This window comes from Phasianus colchicus, chromosome 26 (genome assembly GCF_987193195.1).
Source record: "Phasianus colchicus chromosome 26, bPhaCol1.hap1.1, whole genome shotgun sequence".
NCBI lineage: Eukaryota > Metazoa > Chordata > Aves > Galliformes > Phasianidae > Phasianus > Phasianus colchicus.
Genome location: NC_143461.1, coordinates 5,272,188 through 5,286,724, shown reverse-complemented (window position 1 = coordinate 5,286,724; position 14,537 = coordinate 5,272,188). Strand labels below are relative to the sequence as shown.

The 14,537-nt window shown below is 59.1% G+C and overlaps 3 protein-coding genes across 4 annotated transcripts; all 3 read right to left on the bottom strand.

The window, feature by feature from the left end:
* Nucleotides 1–2,329: 2,329 nt before the first annotated feature.
* On the bottom strand, nt 2,330–3,836 carry CSF3 (colony stimulating factor 3). Of its 2 annotated transcripts, XM_031600752.2 has the most exons (5): nt 3,535–3,836; nt 3,196–3,359; nt 2,813–2,920; nt 2,574–2,720; nt 2,330–2,500 (listed from the first exon to the last, which is right to left on the bottom strand). In XM_031600752.2, exons 1-5 carry the CDS (start codon nt 3,548–3,550, stop codon nt 2,330–2,332), a joined length of 606 nt encoding a protein of 201 aa, XP_031456612.1. In that variant the 5' UTR covers nt 3,551–3,836. The 2 variants fall into 2 exon arrangements, with proteins under 2 accessions (XP_031456612.1, XP_089981243.1); XM_090125117.1 differs by having other exon boundaries at nt 3,196–3,836.
* Nucleotides 3,837–5,136: 1,300 nt separating this feature from the next.
* PSMD3 (proteasome 26S subunit, non-ATPase 3) lies at nt 5,137–8,913 on the bottom strand. Its single transcript, XM_031600677.2, has 12 exons — nt 8,661–8,913; nt 8,344–8,534; nt 8,062–8,199; nt 7,759–7,895; nt 7,491–7,681; nt 7,203–7,306; nt 6,985–7,099; nt 6,590–6,709; nt 6,378–6,481; nt 5,955–6,110; nt 5,729–5,779; nt 5,137–5,640 (listed from the first exon to the last, which is right to left on the bottom strand). The coding sequence occupies exons 1-12, from the start codon at nt 8,833–8,835 to the stop codon at nt 5,563–5,565; spliced, it is 1,560 nt and encodes a 519-aa protein (XP_031456537.2). The 5' UTR covers nt 8,836–8,913; the 3' UTR covers nt 5,137–5,562.
* Nucleotides 8,914–9,069: 156 nt separating this feature from the next.
* On the bottom strand, nt 9,070–12,634 carry GSDMA (gasdermin A). The gene is made up of 9 exons (XM_031600716.2): nt 12,421–12,634; nt 12,102–12,312; nt 11,494–11,659; nt 11,319–11,412; nt 11,009–11,056; nt 10,588–10,742; nt 10,223–10,373; nt 9,957–10,030; nt 9,070–9,646 (listed from the first exon to the last, which is right to left on the bottom strand). Exons 1-9 carry the CDS (start codon nt 12,632–12,634, stop codon nt 9,422–9,424), a joined length of 1,338 nt encoding a protein of 445 aa, XP_031456576.2. The 3' UTR covers nt 9,070–9,421.
* Between the last annotated feature and the right edge of the window lie 1,903 nt (nt 12,635–14,537).

Sequence of the window (14,537 nt, the reverse complement as noted above, 5' to 3'; positions counted from 1 at the left end):
GCCTGGCCCTGCCCTGGGGCAGGGGAGGGCAGTGAGCAGCAATGTGTTGTGCTGTGCTGGGCAGGGGAGGATGTGGCACTCACAGTCCCTAATGCAGAACCAAATGCAGCTCTGCAGCTCATCACGCTGTGCCTGGGGCGTGGGCTGGAGGAGGATGCAGGTGAATCATAGCACCTAACGGTGCTGTTATGGGCTGATTCAGGGATCCTGGCTGCTCCCAGAGCCTCTGCTGTGGCCCGGGCTGCCCATGCTTTCCCTGCCCCCTGTCCCCCTGTACTGCTGATGGCATCGCAGCCCCAGAGAGATGGGAGAGCAGTGCAGTGGGGCTCGGGCCCCAGCCCTGGTTTGGCCTGCAGTGATGTTGGGTGGCTGTAGCCCTGCACAGCGTGCCGTGTGCTGCTCTCAGGGTGGAGCAGGGATGCTTTCCTGCCTCGCTGTCAGCTGCAAGCACGTTCCTGTTGGAAATTCCTCCGTGTGAGTTCACCCCAGGGCCCTGCTGTGAGCACAGCACCCAGCGTGCAGTGAGTAACAGAGCAGCGGTCAGCTGCCCTGCTGAGTCTGTCACCAAACCCCATCCCCGAGGGGGTGGCAGGGCCGGGGCACCTGAGCCTCCTCTCCTTTGGTTTGTGCTTTCTGCTCGGCTCACAACAAAGAGGAAAGCGGTGCCTGGGCTGGGGGAGGCACCTGCCTTCCTTTGGGCAGCTCTGCTCTGAGCCCCGTGGTGGGGTTCACAGCCCCCGGTCCTCGGCTCGCTGGCACTGACCCACCGCACACCTCTTTACCGTTAACACGGAGCAAAGAGCAGCTGCTCCATCGCTCTGTCAATATTTGCAGCCCTGTGCGCGGCTTTGGCCCTTCCCAGCGCTTCACCTTCCAGGAAAGGGTTGGAGCCGGGAGAAGGGGTTTCCTGTAAGCGCTGATAAGCCGGGGCAGGAAGGAGCGCTGCTGCTGTTGGCTGAGGGCTGGCGGGGCACGGCGTGAGCTGCCTCCGTGCTGGGAGGTTTGGGGGGGTGGGACGGGACCCCTGGGGACCCGCAGCTCAGCCGCGGTGCGGGGATGGCGGCGGTCACAGGATGCGAGCACGGGACGGGCGCGAGGCAGCGGATGCTGCAGCGTTTTGGGACACGGGGACAGCCCGGGGTGAGGCAGCAGCAGCCGCGTGGCATCGGGGAGCGGCCGGGGATGGCCGTGGGGGGGCTCTCCCGGCCCCGCTGCGTGCCCTCGGCGCGTCCCCGTGGCTGTTCAGCTCCCTTCTCTCCCTGCTGAAGCTGCAGCACGGTGTGCGCGGCTCCTGGAGGATCCCCACAGCTGTGGGGCGAACACCTCGTGGGGGGAGAGAAAGGAGAACGGCTGAACCTCCGCACCGCCACCGCCTGGGGACTGCGGGGAGGTTTGGGGCAGTGCCACCAGCAGTGCCACCACCAGCACCGCCACCGGCACTGCTGCTGCCCGGACGGAGCGCACAGCTGCGGTGCTTTCTAAGAACTGTCTGCCCACGCAGCACCACAGGATGGGGAGAGGAAACGGCCCCCGGGTCACATCCTGCGCCCCACGCGTCCCCTCCCCGTTGCCACATGGAGATCTGGGCTCAGCCCTCTGTGTTGGCGTCCCCACATCCCCATCCCCGCAGCTCTCGGAGCTCTGTGGCATCCGGAGATCCCAGAGCCATCCCAAAGCTGCACCCCCCACCTCCCCTGGGCAGCCTCATCCCATGGAGGTGCACACAGCACAGATGTTGAAGCCAAAATAGAGTTTATTTCCACCGTTGTGACATATATAAAAAACAGCACACGCTGCTCTGGGGCTGACCCAGCTGCAGGAATAAATACAGTACAAAACACCGCTCGGAGGATCGGAGCAGCTGTGAGATTCTGAGATACAAACGTAGGTGTGGGGGCACAAATAAGTTACACTGCAATAAATAGGAGCTCGGTGCGGGCAGAGCGGAGCCTCAGCCCCAACACGGGACCCCATCCCGGGCTGTGCTCCCCTCCCTCCTTACCCAACAGCTCCTGGAAACGAGCCCGGGAGCGGTGACACCGCGGCTCCATCCCTGCACCCACGCGGTGCTGCTCGGAGCATCGTCGGAGTGGATGAAGGCTCCCCATGGGGACACCGAGCTCAGCCCGGCTCAAACCTCGTAGCAGAGATACGCTTGTGTTTAAATATTAAACATGGGTGGTGCTGCACAGAGACCCGTGCACGGACGGCAGCGCAGGGCCGGCACCCTGCGTGGGGGCTGGGGGGCAGCGGGACCCCCCGGCCGGATAAATATTAAATAGCCATAAATATTAAATAAGCGGGGAGGGGGGTGGGGGAGCGGCGGGTGTCAGAGGCGGGCGAGGTGCCGCAGCGCACGGTACGCCGTCTCCAGGAAGCGCTGGAAGTTGGCCAGGATGAAGAATCCTCCGACCTGCTGCTGGAAGTCGGTGGAGAAGGCGGGCGGGGGGCTGCGGTGCTCAGCTGGGAGCGTCACCGTGTCCAGGCCCAGGTCCTCCATCTGCGACACAGAGCGGTGGTGTCACCGCGGGGTCCGGGCTGCCCCCACGTCCCCGTGTGCCACCCCTACTCACCTGCTGCTGGATGTTGGTGGAGAGGTTGGCAGCGTCCAACTGCAGCGTCTCCACCAGCGCCGTGTGCTCAGGCAGCAGCTGCAGGACGGCACCCAGCGAGTCCTGGTACGCGTGCAGCCCGGCGCGGATCTGACTGAAGCACACCTCCTGTGGGGGAAAGGCGATGGGGGAACGGTGCTCGGACCCCCAGCCAGGCTGAGGCCGGGCAGCTCGTGCCATGGGTGCTCGCTGGCACTCACCGCCTGGAAGCCGCGCTTGAGGCACTGATCCAGCGGTGCCTGCATCAGGGGTGGGTCTGGCCGTACCAGCTGCAGCTCTTCCTCTGTGCACAGCTGGAAGGTGTCACACTGCGGGCGAGAGCGTGGGGTCAGGGCTGCAGAGCCTGTGACACCCCATGAGAGGCCAGGGTGCCGTGACACTCCCAGGGGATGCAGGACCCCCCACCCCTGTCTGCACAAGCACAGCACAGCGACCCGCTGCTCAACTGCATGGAGCGGGAATGGAGCACAAGGTGGGGAGGACCGAGCAGTCAGGGATGGATGGGGTGCAGGGAGGCTGCCGGCCACGGCCCCACAGTGCTGATAAGGCTGGGAGGGGAAGGTTACGTTAAGAGGGCACTCACCACCACGCGCTGCAATGCAGCCACGTCCCCCCTGATCTTGCGGGTGAACTCCAGGTTCTTGTGCAGGAAGAGCTGGAAGTCGTGGTCCCCCGAGAGCTCGGCCAGTGGAGCTCCATGCAGCGCCTGCCACGAAGCGCCCAGCACCAGCGCCAGCGCCAGCACATCTGCAGGACAGCGGGTCACACGCTGACACCGGGTCACCCCAACGGTGCTCTGGGGACCCCCCTGGGGATGGGACCCCGAAGGAGCATGGGGAGGGGATGGAGAACATGCTGGAAGGGCGGAAGGGCTGCAGCCCCACGTGCCCCCCAGTGCCACCCATGGGTCTGCAGTACTCACGGGTGAGGCAGCACATGGTGTACAGCTCTGTGTCTCCTCCTGCAGCACAGCCCGGCCCGGCACAGTGCCCTGCCCCGCTCTGCGCGCCCTCATCGATCGGGGCATTTTATAGAGGGCTGTGGGGATTCACACTGATGTGGCAACAGCGCTGATTGCCTCATTGTCTTAATCACCCGCATGCAAATCCCGGGTGCTGGGTGCTCCTGTGCTGCGCTGCTATGGGGCTTTCCTGGTGCTGCAGTGCCACCGAAGCACAGCGGTGCCCAGCTGAATGCTGGCAGTGGGCAGTGCCAGTGCTGTGCCTGGTCATGGCTGGTCACTCATTAACTCGCTGTGCAAGGATGGTGGCGTGGCTGTGTAAGGATGGTGGTGGTGGCTCTCAGCCCGTGCAGAGCCCCTCACTGTGGTGTCAGCGTGGCTGTGGGACCACCATGGCCACAGGACCCAGCGCCGTGCCTGAAACCCCCACGTGAACCTTCCCTGCCGGCCCCTTCGGGGAAGCGGCATCCAGGGGCAGCCCCGGGGGGGTTGGCTGGTCCCGGCCCCCCCGTAGTGACGTGGGCTCTGGGTTGGAGCCAGTTCCAATGAATGCTTTCAGGAGGATCTCATGGGCCGACGCCAGCTGGGCCAGCTGCTGCCAGGCACCCTGCACTGCCCAGGGGGGCACAGAGCGGGGATGTAGCCATGGCGTTGCCCCCCTCAGCCCCCAGTAGGGGAAGAAGCCCATAAACACAGGAGGCCTCACCCAGCACAACGCAGGCGTTAACTCTGAAGCCTAATGATGACAGACCCCCCCCAGCATAAAGGTTCTGCCTGCGGCTGCCTGAAAGGACCTCGTGCTGGGAGCCCATCTGTGGGGTTTCTTGGGAGAAATCCTTCCAGCTCTGCCTTTGCTCTGCAGGGAGCAGCCGGGCCATTCCCCTGCACAGCGGACATTGCGGGATCGCCGTTCCTCGAGCAGCACTGCTGCCTCAGCAGGTCAGTGCTGGCAGGAATTGAGGCCGGTTCAGGGTGGGGTTGAATCAGCACCCACAGGGCCCAAAGCCCCCACCACACTTCCAAGGAAGGAAGTGGCAGCCGGACCCGAAACCCCGTGGGTGGCAGTGCGGGGTCAGCGCAACGTGCTGCGGTTCTGCCTCGTGGCCACTCTTCCTCTGCTGACCCTCAGCCCCCTCCCAGCATCCGCCAGGAAGTCACCACTTCCGGGGTGTCCCCGCGTCCCTGGAAGGTGCTGGCTGGGCTCACAGCCCCATCCTATTCATGAGACCCCCCCATGTTCCTGGAGCAGGGATGGGGCTCCATCCATCCCCTAGGGTTGCCCCACGCCGGAGGCACAGCCCCTGGCCGCCAGCCCAGCACAGGCGTGCCGGGAGATTCCCAGATTTTCCCCAGAGGCCAAGAGCAGCTGCTCCCAGCTGCCAGCAGCACCCGGCCGCGCGGCCCCCACCCCATCTCCATCCCCACTCCGTTATCTGTGGGTCACACAAAGGCCCCACCCAGGTGCCTTTTCCAGTAGGGATGGGAGGGGAGGGGGCAGCAGCACGAGGTCCCAGCACAGCTCCCCTCCGAGCACAACAAACCCACGGCAGGAGGACAGGTGGGTGTTTTTCCAAGTTTTATTTTAAAGTCATAATTGAAGCTTAACAAAGTCTGACCCCTCAATCAGTGCAAGAGCTGTGGGGGTAACAGTGATGCCCAGGGAGCCCTGCTACCACGGCCCCATCCACAGGAGCTCCCACTCTCTTGGATCTGTGTGTGCCTCGCAGGGCTCAGCAACAACTGACCACAGGCAACCTCAAAAGAATGTTTGTTTATTGGGGAAGGGGTTTCCCTCTGTGGGTGAGGGAACAGGAGATCGGGGCCTGTGGCTGGGGGCCGATGAACCCTGCGTGCCCCCCGCTCCCAGTACAGACATGCAGGTACTTATAAAAGAAAGGCAGAGGGGGGACCAGGGCTGCGTGGGGCAGCTCTCCTCAGACAGCATTTTCCCTAAGGACAAATAAAAAAAACATAGAGCCAGGCCAGAGGTCAGGGGAAACCGTCGTCATCGTCCTCTGCCATCTCCTTTGCGAACTCCAGGTCCTGCTGCTCGCGCTCCCGGCGCTCCTGGAAAGCAAAGGCCAATGTTGGGGTTGGAGCTGTGGAATGAGCCTGGCACGCTCCTAGTACCAGTAGGGAGAGGGTGAAAGCTCACCTCTGCAGATTCCAAGTCCTTGTTGTAAGATTTGGGTGGGAACCTCATGGCCTGGAAAGTCAAGGGAGAGGAGAAGCCGTGAGCTGAGAAGCGCTTCTGTTCTGCCCTGCTGTCCTTCCACTCACAGCAGCTCTACTGCAGCCTGAGCCAAACTGCCTCCTCTCTCTGTGCCACCCCCGTGCTCCCTCAGCCCCCTGGGGTCCTCACTGAGCTGCGCTGTGCTCACCTTGACTGACATGTTGTGGATGTCGAGGCAGAAGGAGATGCGCTGGTGGAATGCCAGCTGGGGCTCCCGGGTCGAGTAGATGTCAATCATCTCTTTTGACTGCACGTAGCCCTTCTCGTGGTTAATGCTGGCCTCAATCACGCCATCCCGGATGGCCTGTGAGCCAGAGAGCGCGTGGTCAGGGCACCACCTCCTCCCAGGGTGGAGGCAGCAGTTTAGAGCAAAGGAAGGCGCTGGGGAGCAGTGGGCTCAGGACAGTGCAGAGATGGCAGTTGGTGCCCTCAGCACCCCCAGAGCAGCACAACCTAAAACCAGCAGCCCTGGGAAAGGAGCATGGTGGGGGCAAGGCAGGAGAGGCCTGGCAGGAGCGGTGGGCAGCCCAGGTCCCAGGGGGCAGAGAGATGAGGCTTCCTGCACAGCTACCTTGGCAACGATGAACTCCGCATCCTCGGGGCTGTCCAGCTGCAGCTTCTGGGCAATGTCAGCCAGGGAGATGCGGGAGTAGGAGAGGCTGATCATGCGGACACCTGGGGGGGAGGGAAAACAGGAGTGGAGTCCCACAGCATGCAGCACAGGTGGCAGCCTCCCACCAAGCCTCTGGTGTTGGCACGGTCCACAACCGCCACACCTCCTACCCGTCTTGATGACATTGTGCCTCAAACGAATGATCAGTGTGTAGGTGCCATCGGCCTGGAACTTGTCCCCAAACTGATCGAGGACTTGGTTGAACTTGGCCAGGTTCCCAGTCCTGACGGCTGCAAGGGAAAATGGAAGAGAAAATGTGTGAGTGAGGGAGGGAGGGAGGGCCGGGGTGTGGTGGGAAGCGCAAGGCTGCCATCCGTCATCTGCCCCATTCAAGAGGAAAGGAGAAGCCGGCCCTTCAGAAACTGCTGACTGGTGCAGCAGATTGGCACCACTCAGAATGGGGAGAGGAACCCTCAGCAGCACCCCCCCTCCCCACCAAGACTTTCCTTGAAGTGGGGCACTCTGCCAAGGGATCGGGGCAGAGGCACACGCAGCAGCATCGTACCCTGAGTCAGCAGGAAGTATGGCATGAGCGAGCGCTTCAGGGACGGCTGTCTGAACTGCAGCCTATCTGGGATCTCCCCGAGCAGCAGTTCCACCACGATGAGCAGCTTGTGCACCTTGCATGGAAACAGCTCCTGAGCCCCTGAGGCCAGGCCACGTCCAGGGGCAGCTTCCCCACGGAGTGCAGACCCCGTGGGAGCACGGCAGGCTCCTGCTTACTGTCTGCTTGAAGCCAACTGCTGTGTGCTGTGGTGCCTTCCTCAGAGCGTTCGTCATGGTCCTCCTGGCCTCTGAGTACTCCAGCTGAATGGCCTTGATGCGCCCTGGAAGGGGGAAAGTGTTCAAACGGGACTGAATGCATTTTCAAAAAGCAAATCTGACCAAATGGGGCTTTGCATCCCGCCTGAAAGCTCCCACCCCAACTGCTCCAGGAGGTTCTCTGTGGGATCGCAATCCCATGTGCGCCCTGAGCTGCCACAGCACCACGCAGAACCCTCTGCATCTCACCTGTGTAGTAGAGGTACCGGGCCCACTCGTTGTTGTTGGCCTGCTCGGGAAACACCGACTTGGAGACGAGTTTCTCCGCTTGGTCGTAGAGGTTGTAGTGGAGATAATTCCTCAGCAGCAGGTTGAGCAGCGTGGCCTGGCCATCTGCATCGTGGCGCAGCGTGGCTGTCCGCAGCCGGGCGTGCAGGAAGCTGCAGGGAAGGGAGAGAGCGTGCAGGGGAAAGGGAAAGAACACAGGGAGAGCCCGGCTGTGCGGGGTCAGCCCTACCTCCTGACAACATCGAGTTTATTCAGGAATTCATAGATGCGGGAGTGGTAGTAATAACACTTTGCCACCACCAGGTCAAGGGCCCGGCGGTTCTGGGAGCTGATTTTTTGCATCAGGTCATCAGACACTTTTTGAGCCTGCAGGAACAAAACTGATGTCAGAGAAGAGGAACTGCAGCCCAGGAGGAGCAGGAGGAGCCCGGAGGCTGCCCCAGGCTGGAACAGAGGGGAGGCAGGTCCCTGAGGCTCCCAGGAGTGCCACACAAAGGGCTCAGGTTTAGAGCTGCATCTTGGGGCACCTCACCTCCGGATATCGCTTGCTGTTCATCAGGTAGATAACGAGGAGCAGCTGCAGGTAAGCCTCCACTTCTGGCAAGAGAGGAGCTGAGGCCGCTTTCCCCATCCGCGGGCGAAACTGCAGCTCAGCTTCTGTGTCCATGGGCTGCAGGGGGCAGAGACGTGCTGGACGTCAGCCCGGCCCACCCAGAGCCCGCATCCCATCCCACGCAGCCCCTCGTCCCCCTCCCGCCCCACACGGCAGCTGCCGAGGCTCCACGGGGGGGCAGCGAGGTCCCCGCAGCCGCACCTCCTCCAGGAAGCCAAGAAGGAAATCCCGCACGGCGCTGTTGGAGGTGAAGAAGCCGTTGACGGCCTTGTGGAGCACGTTGGCGTTGAGGCGGCGGGATGTGGAGGGCAGCGCCCGCAGCGCCCGCAGGACGTAGCGCGGCTCCTTCCCCGACACGGCCTTCTCCAGCTGCTTCACGTGCTCCTTGATGTCTGCGGGGCACAGTCGGGGCACAACGCGCCGTGCCATCGCCGGGGCTCAGCACGGCCCCCTCCCCCCCCCCGACCCCCGGCTCAGACCCCGCCCGCCCGCACGGCCCCCCCCGGGCCGCCGCTCACCCTCCAGTGTGATGGCATCCAACTCCCGCTGGGGCTGCCGCTCCCCTCCCGCCTCCCCTGCCGGCACCGCCGCCGTTTCCTCCTGCATCTCCACGTCGGGAGGGGCGGGCGGCGGTCCGTCGGGAGGCGCCTTGGCCTTTTCCCCGCGCCGCCGGGCCGCCCCGTCCTGCTTCATGGCCGGGCCGCGCCGGTGACACTGCAACACGCGCGGGGCGCGCCGGGACGGGGCAGGCGCGACCAATCGCCGCCGAGCCTTCCCGCCGGACCCGAGCAATCGAGCGCCGAGCTCAGCGCCTACTTCCGCCGGGGGCGCTCGGGAGCTTCCGGTAAGCTTTCGGGTATTTCCGGTCGCCTCTCGGCTGCTTCCGTCACTTTCGCGGCGCATGCGCGCTCGCTCGCTGCCTGCGCGGAAGCACGTGGCTGCGTTCGGAGCTCCCGGCGCTGTGCTGCCCGGCTGCGTGTGAAACTGGGTGTGAAACTGGGTGTGAAACTGCGTGGGGCGGCCAGCCGCCAGGCTGCGGGGCTCCTCCTTCCCTCCTGCATTTTTAATGGGGACGAAAGCACCGCTGGCACCCAGCTTCGGGCTCTGTTAGTTCTGTTGCTTTAAGCCTGCTTGGAAACGAGTGGGAAAAGCAGCAGTGAGCTCTTAAAAATCAAACCAACCCACCTTGCTGCGCTTGCAACTTGAAGAAAGAATTGGTGTAATTGCTTTTTAATCGTATCAGGCGATTCCCTTTCAGTCAGCCCTACAGGAGGACCCGTCAGGATGCACTCAGGCAGTGCAGTGCGTGCAGGGCTGCGTACAGAGCTGCCAGGGATGGGAAGTTTTCCTTTTTGCAGGCAGCAGCGCTGCTCCCCTGCAGCTCCACCCCACTCATCTCCAGCACCGCCGTGGTCAGCTGCTGCTGCTGCTGCTGCTGGCTGAAGGAGGAGAGCAAACCAGCAGCAGTGCTGCGCTCTGCATTCTGCTCCAGGATGCTCCTCACCTTTGCAACAACAGAAGAAGCAAAATCAGCGTTCTGACAATCCACAGCTGGAAGTTAAGGCTCCGAGATCTCTTCTGTCAGCTGTAGGTATACTGAGCTATACATGTTTATGTACTTCTCACCCTTTACATTTTTGATTCCTGCCACATTTGGAGCAGTGGCACGTTTCCCTCTCCCCAGAGTTACCTCCAATGCTGCCATACGCTCCATATGCTGCCAACATCCCATAATATGAACATTGCTTTGCTTGAGCTCCCATTACCCCCACCCTCTGTTTAGAGCCACGCATCAATGCTGTATATTTTCTCACCAGTTTCAGCTGTTGGGGCACAATCTTCACTTCCCAGGACTCCAGCAATAGCAGCAGCTGATCCTCCGTGAGCTCTGGAGGATGAGAAGAGATTTGTGCCACGATGGCAGCGAATCACCCCAGGGTGTTTGGAGAGGTGAGAAGGGTGACTGTCCTGCATTGGATGCCTGCATTCTCAGCAGCTCTTTGGGCACTTTAAGCTGCATGAATTGCACGGCCTCCCCATGGGACGAGTGAAGGCACTGCTCTGTGCCTGCAGCCCTTACCACTGAAGGCATCCAGTGTGTAGGAGATGGCTTCTGTCAGGCTGAGGAAATCACAACGTGCAGAAATCTTAAGTGTGCTGAGCAGGACTTCTAAGTCTGGGCTCTGCGTTGTCAGCTCACAGTTATCAGGGTCATCGAGGACTGCTTCCACCTGCGAGAAAAAGGGGAACAACTCAGGGTTTAGTGAAGCTCCAGCAAAGGCTTCTTTGCAATACACCCACAGAACCAAGAATCCCATCATCTCTGTCATTCTGGGTGGAGATAAGGGCCAGGTGAACGTGGTGAGCTGTGCCACAGCTGTCTGCACAAAGCCTTCTGGAGGTGTGATAACAAAGAAAGTCTCTGGACTTAGAAACTCTGCTTACCTTCTCGCTCAGCTCCTCGAGGAGGTTCCTGTCTCTCATCACAGCTTTGATGGACTTTACAATGATGGCATTCAGCTCATCAGCCAGGTGGGACAGAATGTGACACTTCTCCTTAACTTCTTCCTCCAGTGCATCTAATTCTCTGTGTGCAAAACCTGCAAGCCAGAAAGTGACCAAATATTGCACTTATAATTGGGGCAGTCATGCAGTGATTTCACTGCCAGCCCTGTGTATAGAATCTGAAACACTTCTGTGAATGTTGTCAAAGTAAATAATGCTCAGTTTTGTGTTGGATGATTGTGGCTCAGGCTGTGGGCAGTAAGCAGCAGCAGCTCTGGGGGTTTGAGTCTATCCCAAGAGATCCCATCCTTCCCAAATGGGATAACAGTAGTGCAAATAGGGGTATTAAAACAGTGCTTACCATCAGATACAAACGTTGGTTGATTACTCTCTGGGAAATGGTTAATACCTGCAACAGTATAAAGATGGAATTGCTGGTTTAGAAAACAGCTGGAGCTGGATGGGTGATGGTGGTGGTTTTGTTTTGGACTGAAGGTTGTCCTGAGCAGCTCTGTGTTACCCAAAGTGTGAGTTACAGCACGTGCAAATTACAACTGCTTCTGTCCCAGATCTGTTTGCAGATGAGCTCAGGGTAGAGCACATCAGAGAACATTTCTGCTCTGCTGCAGAGTTTCCTGGATGGAGGCTTTGGGAGTTTCTGTGCCACTTACCCCAGGCTGTGTCCCCGATGGTCAGCTGCATCGCCCTGAAGGCCAGCGTGCAGCCCCTGGGGATGGTGATGCTCTCTTTGCTCCCCGTGGTGCCCTGGAGTGAAAAATCCATTACTGGGCTGAGTGATGCACGGGGTTGGGGAGGATGGGGTCCCAAGCTGAGGAGAAGGCAAACCTTAGCAGAGAACTTGGCGTAAAGCTGAGCCATGAACTTCGCCTCCGCCTCCGTGGATTCCTCATATCTGGCCTCCTCTGAGGTCTCTATCGTTTCATGAATCACGTATAAGTTCTGCCTTGCCTTCCTCAGCTGCTCAATGAAGCTGTGCTTCATGTTGATTTTCCTAAAGGGGAGGAGGGATGCAGTGTCTGCTAAACGCGTCGCATAAAACGGGAGTTACGTCGCAGTTGTGTGAGCTGCTCGCAGCCTGCAGCAGCATGCTTGTGTTCCTCGTGTTATACAGCACGTAAACGCTGCAGTGGAAGGGTCTGGGAGGGGAAAAAAGGGTTCAGGAACAGGCTGTAATTCCTGCTGTCCTCAGAGCGTTCTGAGGAGGAGGTGTGGATGATGTGCATGGAGCTGTTCTGCTTCCCGAATGCAAACCTGCCAGAGCGACAGGGCTGTGCAGGGATCTGAGGCTGGAATGAGAAGTGATGAAGTGTGTGTAGTTACAGCAGCGTGTAGCCTTGTGGCTGCAGCCTCGGCTTTGGCTGTTGGAAAACCACTGTGTGTGTGATGGAGAGGCGTAAAGTGGGGGCTGCAGTCTGCCTTTATGTCTTCCTTACCTTTCCTCTCTCAGAGCCTCAAGTTTGGCTACCAGGATGTGCTTCTTTTCCAGCTTGATGTGCCACTGCTTGGACACCGAGGCAGCTCCTCCCACCTCTACTTCTGCGGGGTCAATGGGAATGCTGAGGGTCCCATCCACTCCATCTTTGATGCTTCCCATGGTTGTGAACTCCCAGGGGCTGTGGCTGGCAGTGCTGGCAAGGAGGGACTCTGCAACGATGCGCTGTGTTACTGCAGGTGTGCTTACAGGTGTGATGGGCTCTCAGTTGGCCACTGAGAGAAAGTAGGGTGGTGCAGGATGATAAACGTGGGCTTTACCAACGCTGTCCTTCTCCTCTCCAGGCAGCAGCACGTCGTGGAGCCGGAATTCTGTCCGTCTGTAGGAGGGAAAGGGGCGGAATCTGGCTTTCCTTTTCCTTCGAACCAGGCAAAGCAGCCTGAAGTGGTCTTGGTCTGAGATGCTGTGGACAGGAACCAGCTCTCCTTTGGGATCCATTTGCTTTGCTACTTTTTGGGTGACTTTTTTAAACATTCCACGGCAGCTTTATGAATTCTCAACCCAAGGTGAGAAGCGCAGCTCCTTAGGAAAGAAGAGAAGCACAATGAGTTGGGATACAAATAGAAGGTTACAATAAAATCTTACTTCTAATTTTTGAGGATAATAAACCCCCCCAAAGAATACAAGAATACAACTTGCATGAGATGAGATGACTTTCAAAAGGCACATGGAGAGGTGCTGATAGCATCTGTGCCTTGCTAATTAGCCTTACTCAGGCTCGTCCCCATTTGCTGTGCAGCCTGGGTTGGGCTGAGAGCACAGCTGGCTGTTTGGGGATGGAGCTTTGCTGTTGGAGCCCATGGCTGCTCCTCCATTATTCGTTCCACGTACCATCATACAGCACAGCAACCTGAGCTGGGCATGGCTATTTAACCTCTGTACCACCTGCTGGGGTCCCCAGTGCTGTAATTAATGCATTGCTCTTATAGAGGCTTAAAGAAAGCAAATCTTGAGCAATTTCTTGCTGTTCTGGAGTTTTGCTTTGTATGCTCTGCGTTTCCCCCCTGTGTTGGTGCCCGGCAGAGCTCTGTTGTTTCAAAACACAATGTTGGAAAAACAATTTGGTCAAAGTCTGAAAGGAAGTGAAAGTGTTGAAGGTGATGGGATGAGGAAGGAGAAGCGCTCGTTGTTTGCCAGAATGTTCCTCAGCACTTTGGGTGTTTCTCATGGATCGGCACCGACCCCAGAGCCCAACATCCCCGCTGCTCTCCTGCATCCCTGTTGGGAGAGCTGGAAATGGAAGCTGCTGGCAGGTTCTTCGTTCTGTGAGCAGAACTTTGGTTTGATTTGATTCTTTACGAGCTTTGATTTACGTTCGGTGGAGCTTTGATTTACGAGCAAAACAGCTTCCTGGAGTTAAGGAGAAAAACGTGTTGTGTTATCACATCTGTGCACTGCTTTATTGTGTCCCATTAACAGTTTGCTCTCCTCCCTCCCAGCAGGGACTGTCATGTCCAGGAGGTGACCAGAGTCACAAATCCTCTCCGTCCCATGAAGGACCCTCAGATCCAGGCTCAGCCATAAGCAAAGCACAGCAATTCTCATTAAAACTGACTTTAAAAGTGCAGGCACTCTTAAAGTTATATCTGTAGTTTTATCTGTCGGGGCTGTGAGGATAAACCCTGTGACTTTATAGGAAGTTGCTTAACTTTATGAGGAGAAAGAAAGACAAAAGGGGGGGGAGGGAGAGGGGAGAGAGGAGCGGGTGGAGAGAGGGACGTGGGTCTGCACTGCAGCTCTGATCCAGGTAATGGGGGCTTTTGGGCTGTGGAAGCTCATCCTTAAGTTTCAAAGTTCTGAAGTCCCGAGAGGAGCTGGGGGGGGACTTTGGACCGTGGGAGAGAAGCGTGGGGCGGCAGGACGGGGCAGCCCTCCCCCCATCCATGGGGCAGCTCTTACCTGGAGCCCGTGGGGGTCTGTGGGGGTCTGTGCTGCGGGAGGGGGGCTGGCTGGTTGTGATGCCTGCAGTGCCTGCAGTGCTTGCTGTCCTTGCTGTGTGAGCCTCCTGCCAGCCCGGAACTGACTGCCCTATAAGGAAGGAAGCACTGATGTAACCCCAACCCAGCAGCTTTCTCGCTGTCACTTCTGCTGTCGTGCTGTTCCAGCAGCTGTGGGCACCTTTTCCTAGGCTGGAGGACTTTGCTGCTGTTGTGGTTTTGCTCCCTGCCTGGCAGGGTGAGGAGCAGCGCGCTCTGGTTAAGGTAGAACATTGGGTTGTGGTTGGGTTTGATGACCTTGGAGGTCAGGGTTTTCAGTTTTTCCAACCTGAGCAATTCTATGATTCTAAAGCAGAAGTGCAGTTGTGGTGTGGGTGGGGGACAGCAGTGCTGCACTGCTGGTTACCTGCACTGAGTGATGCTTTGCTGGCGCTGTGCTG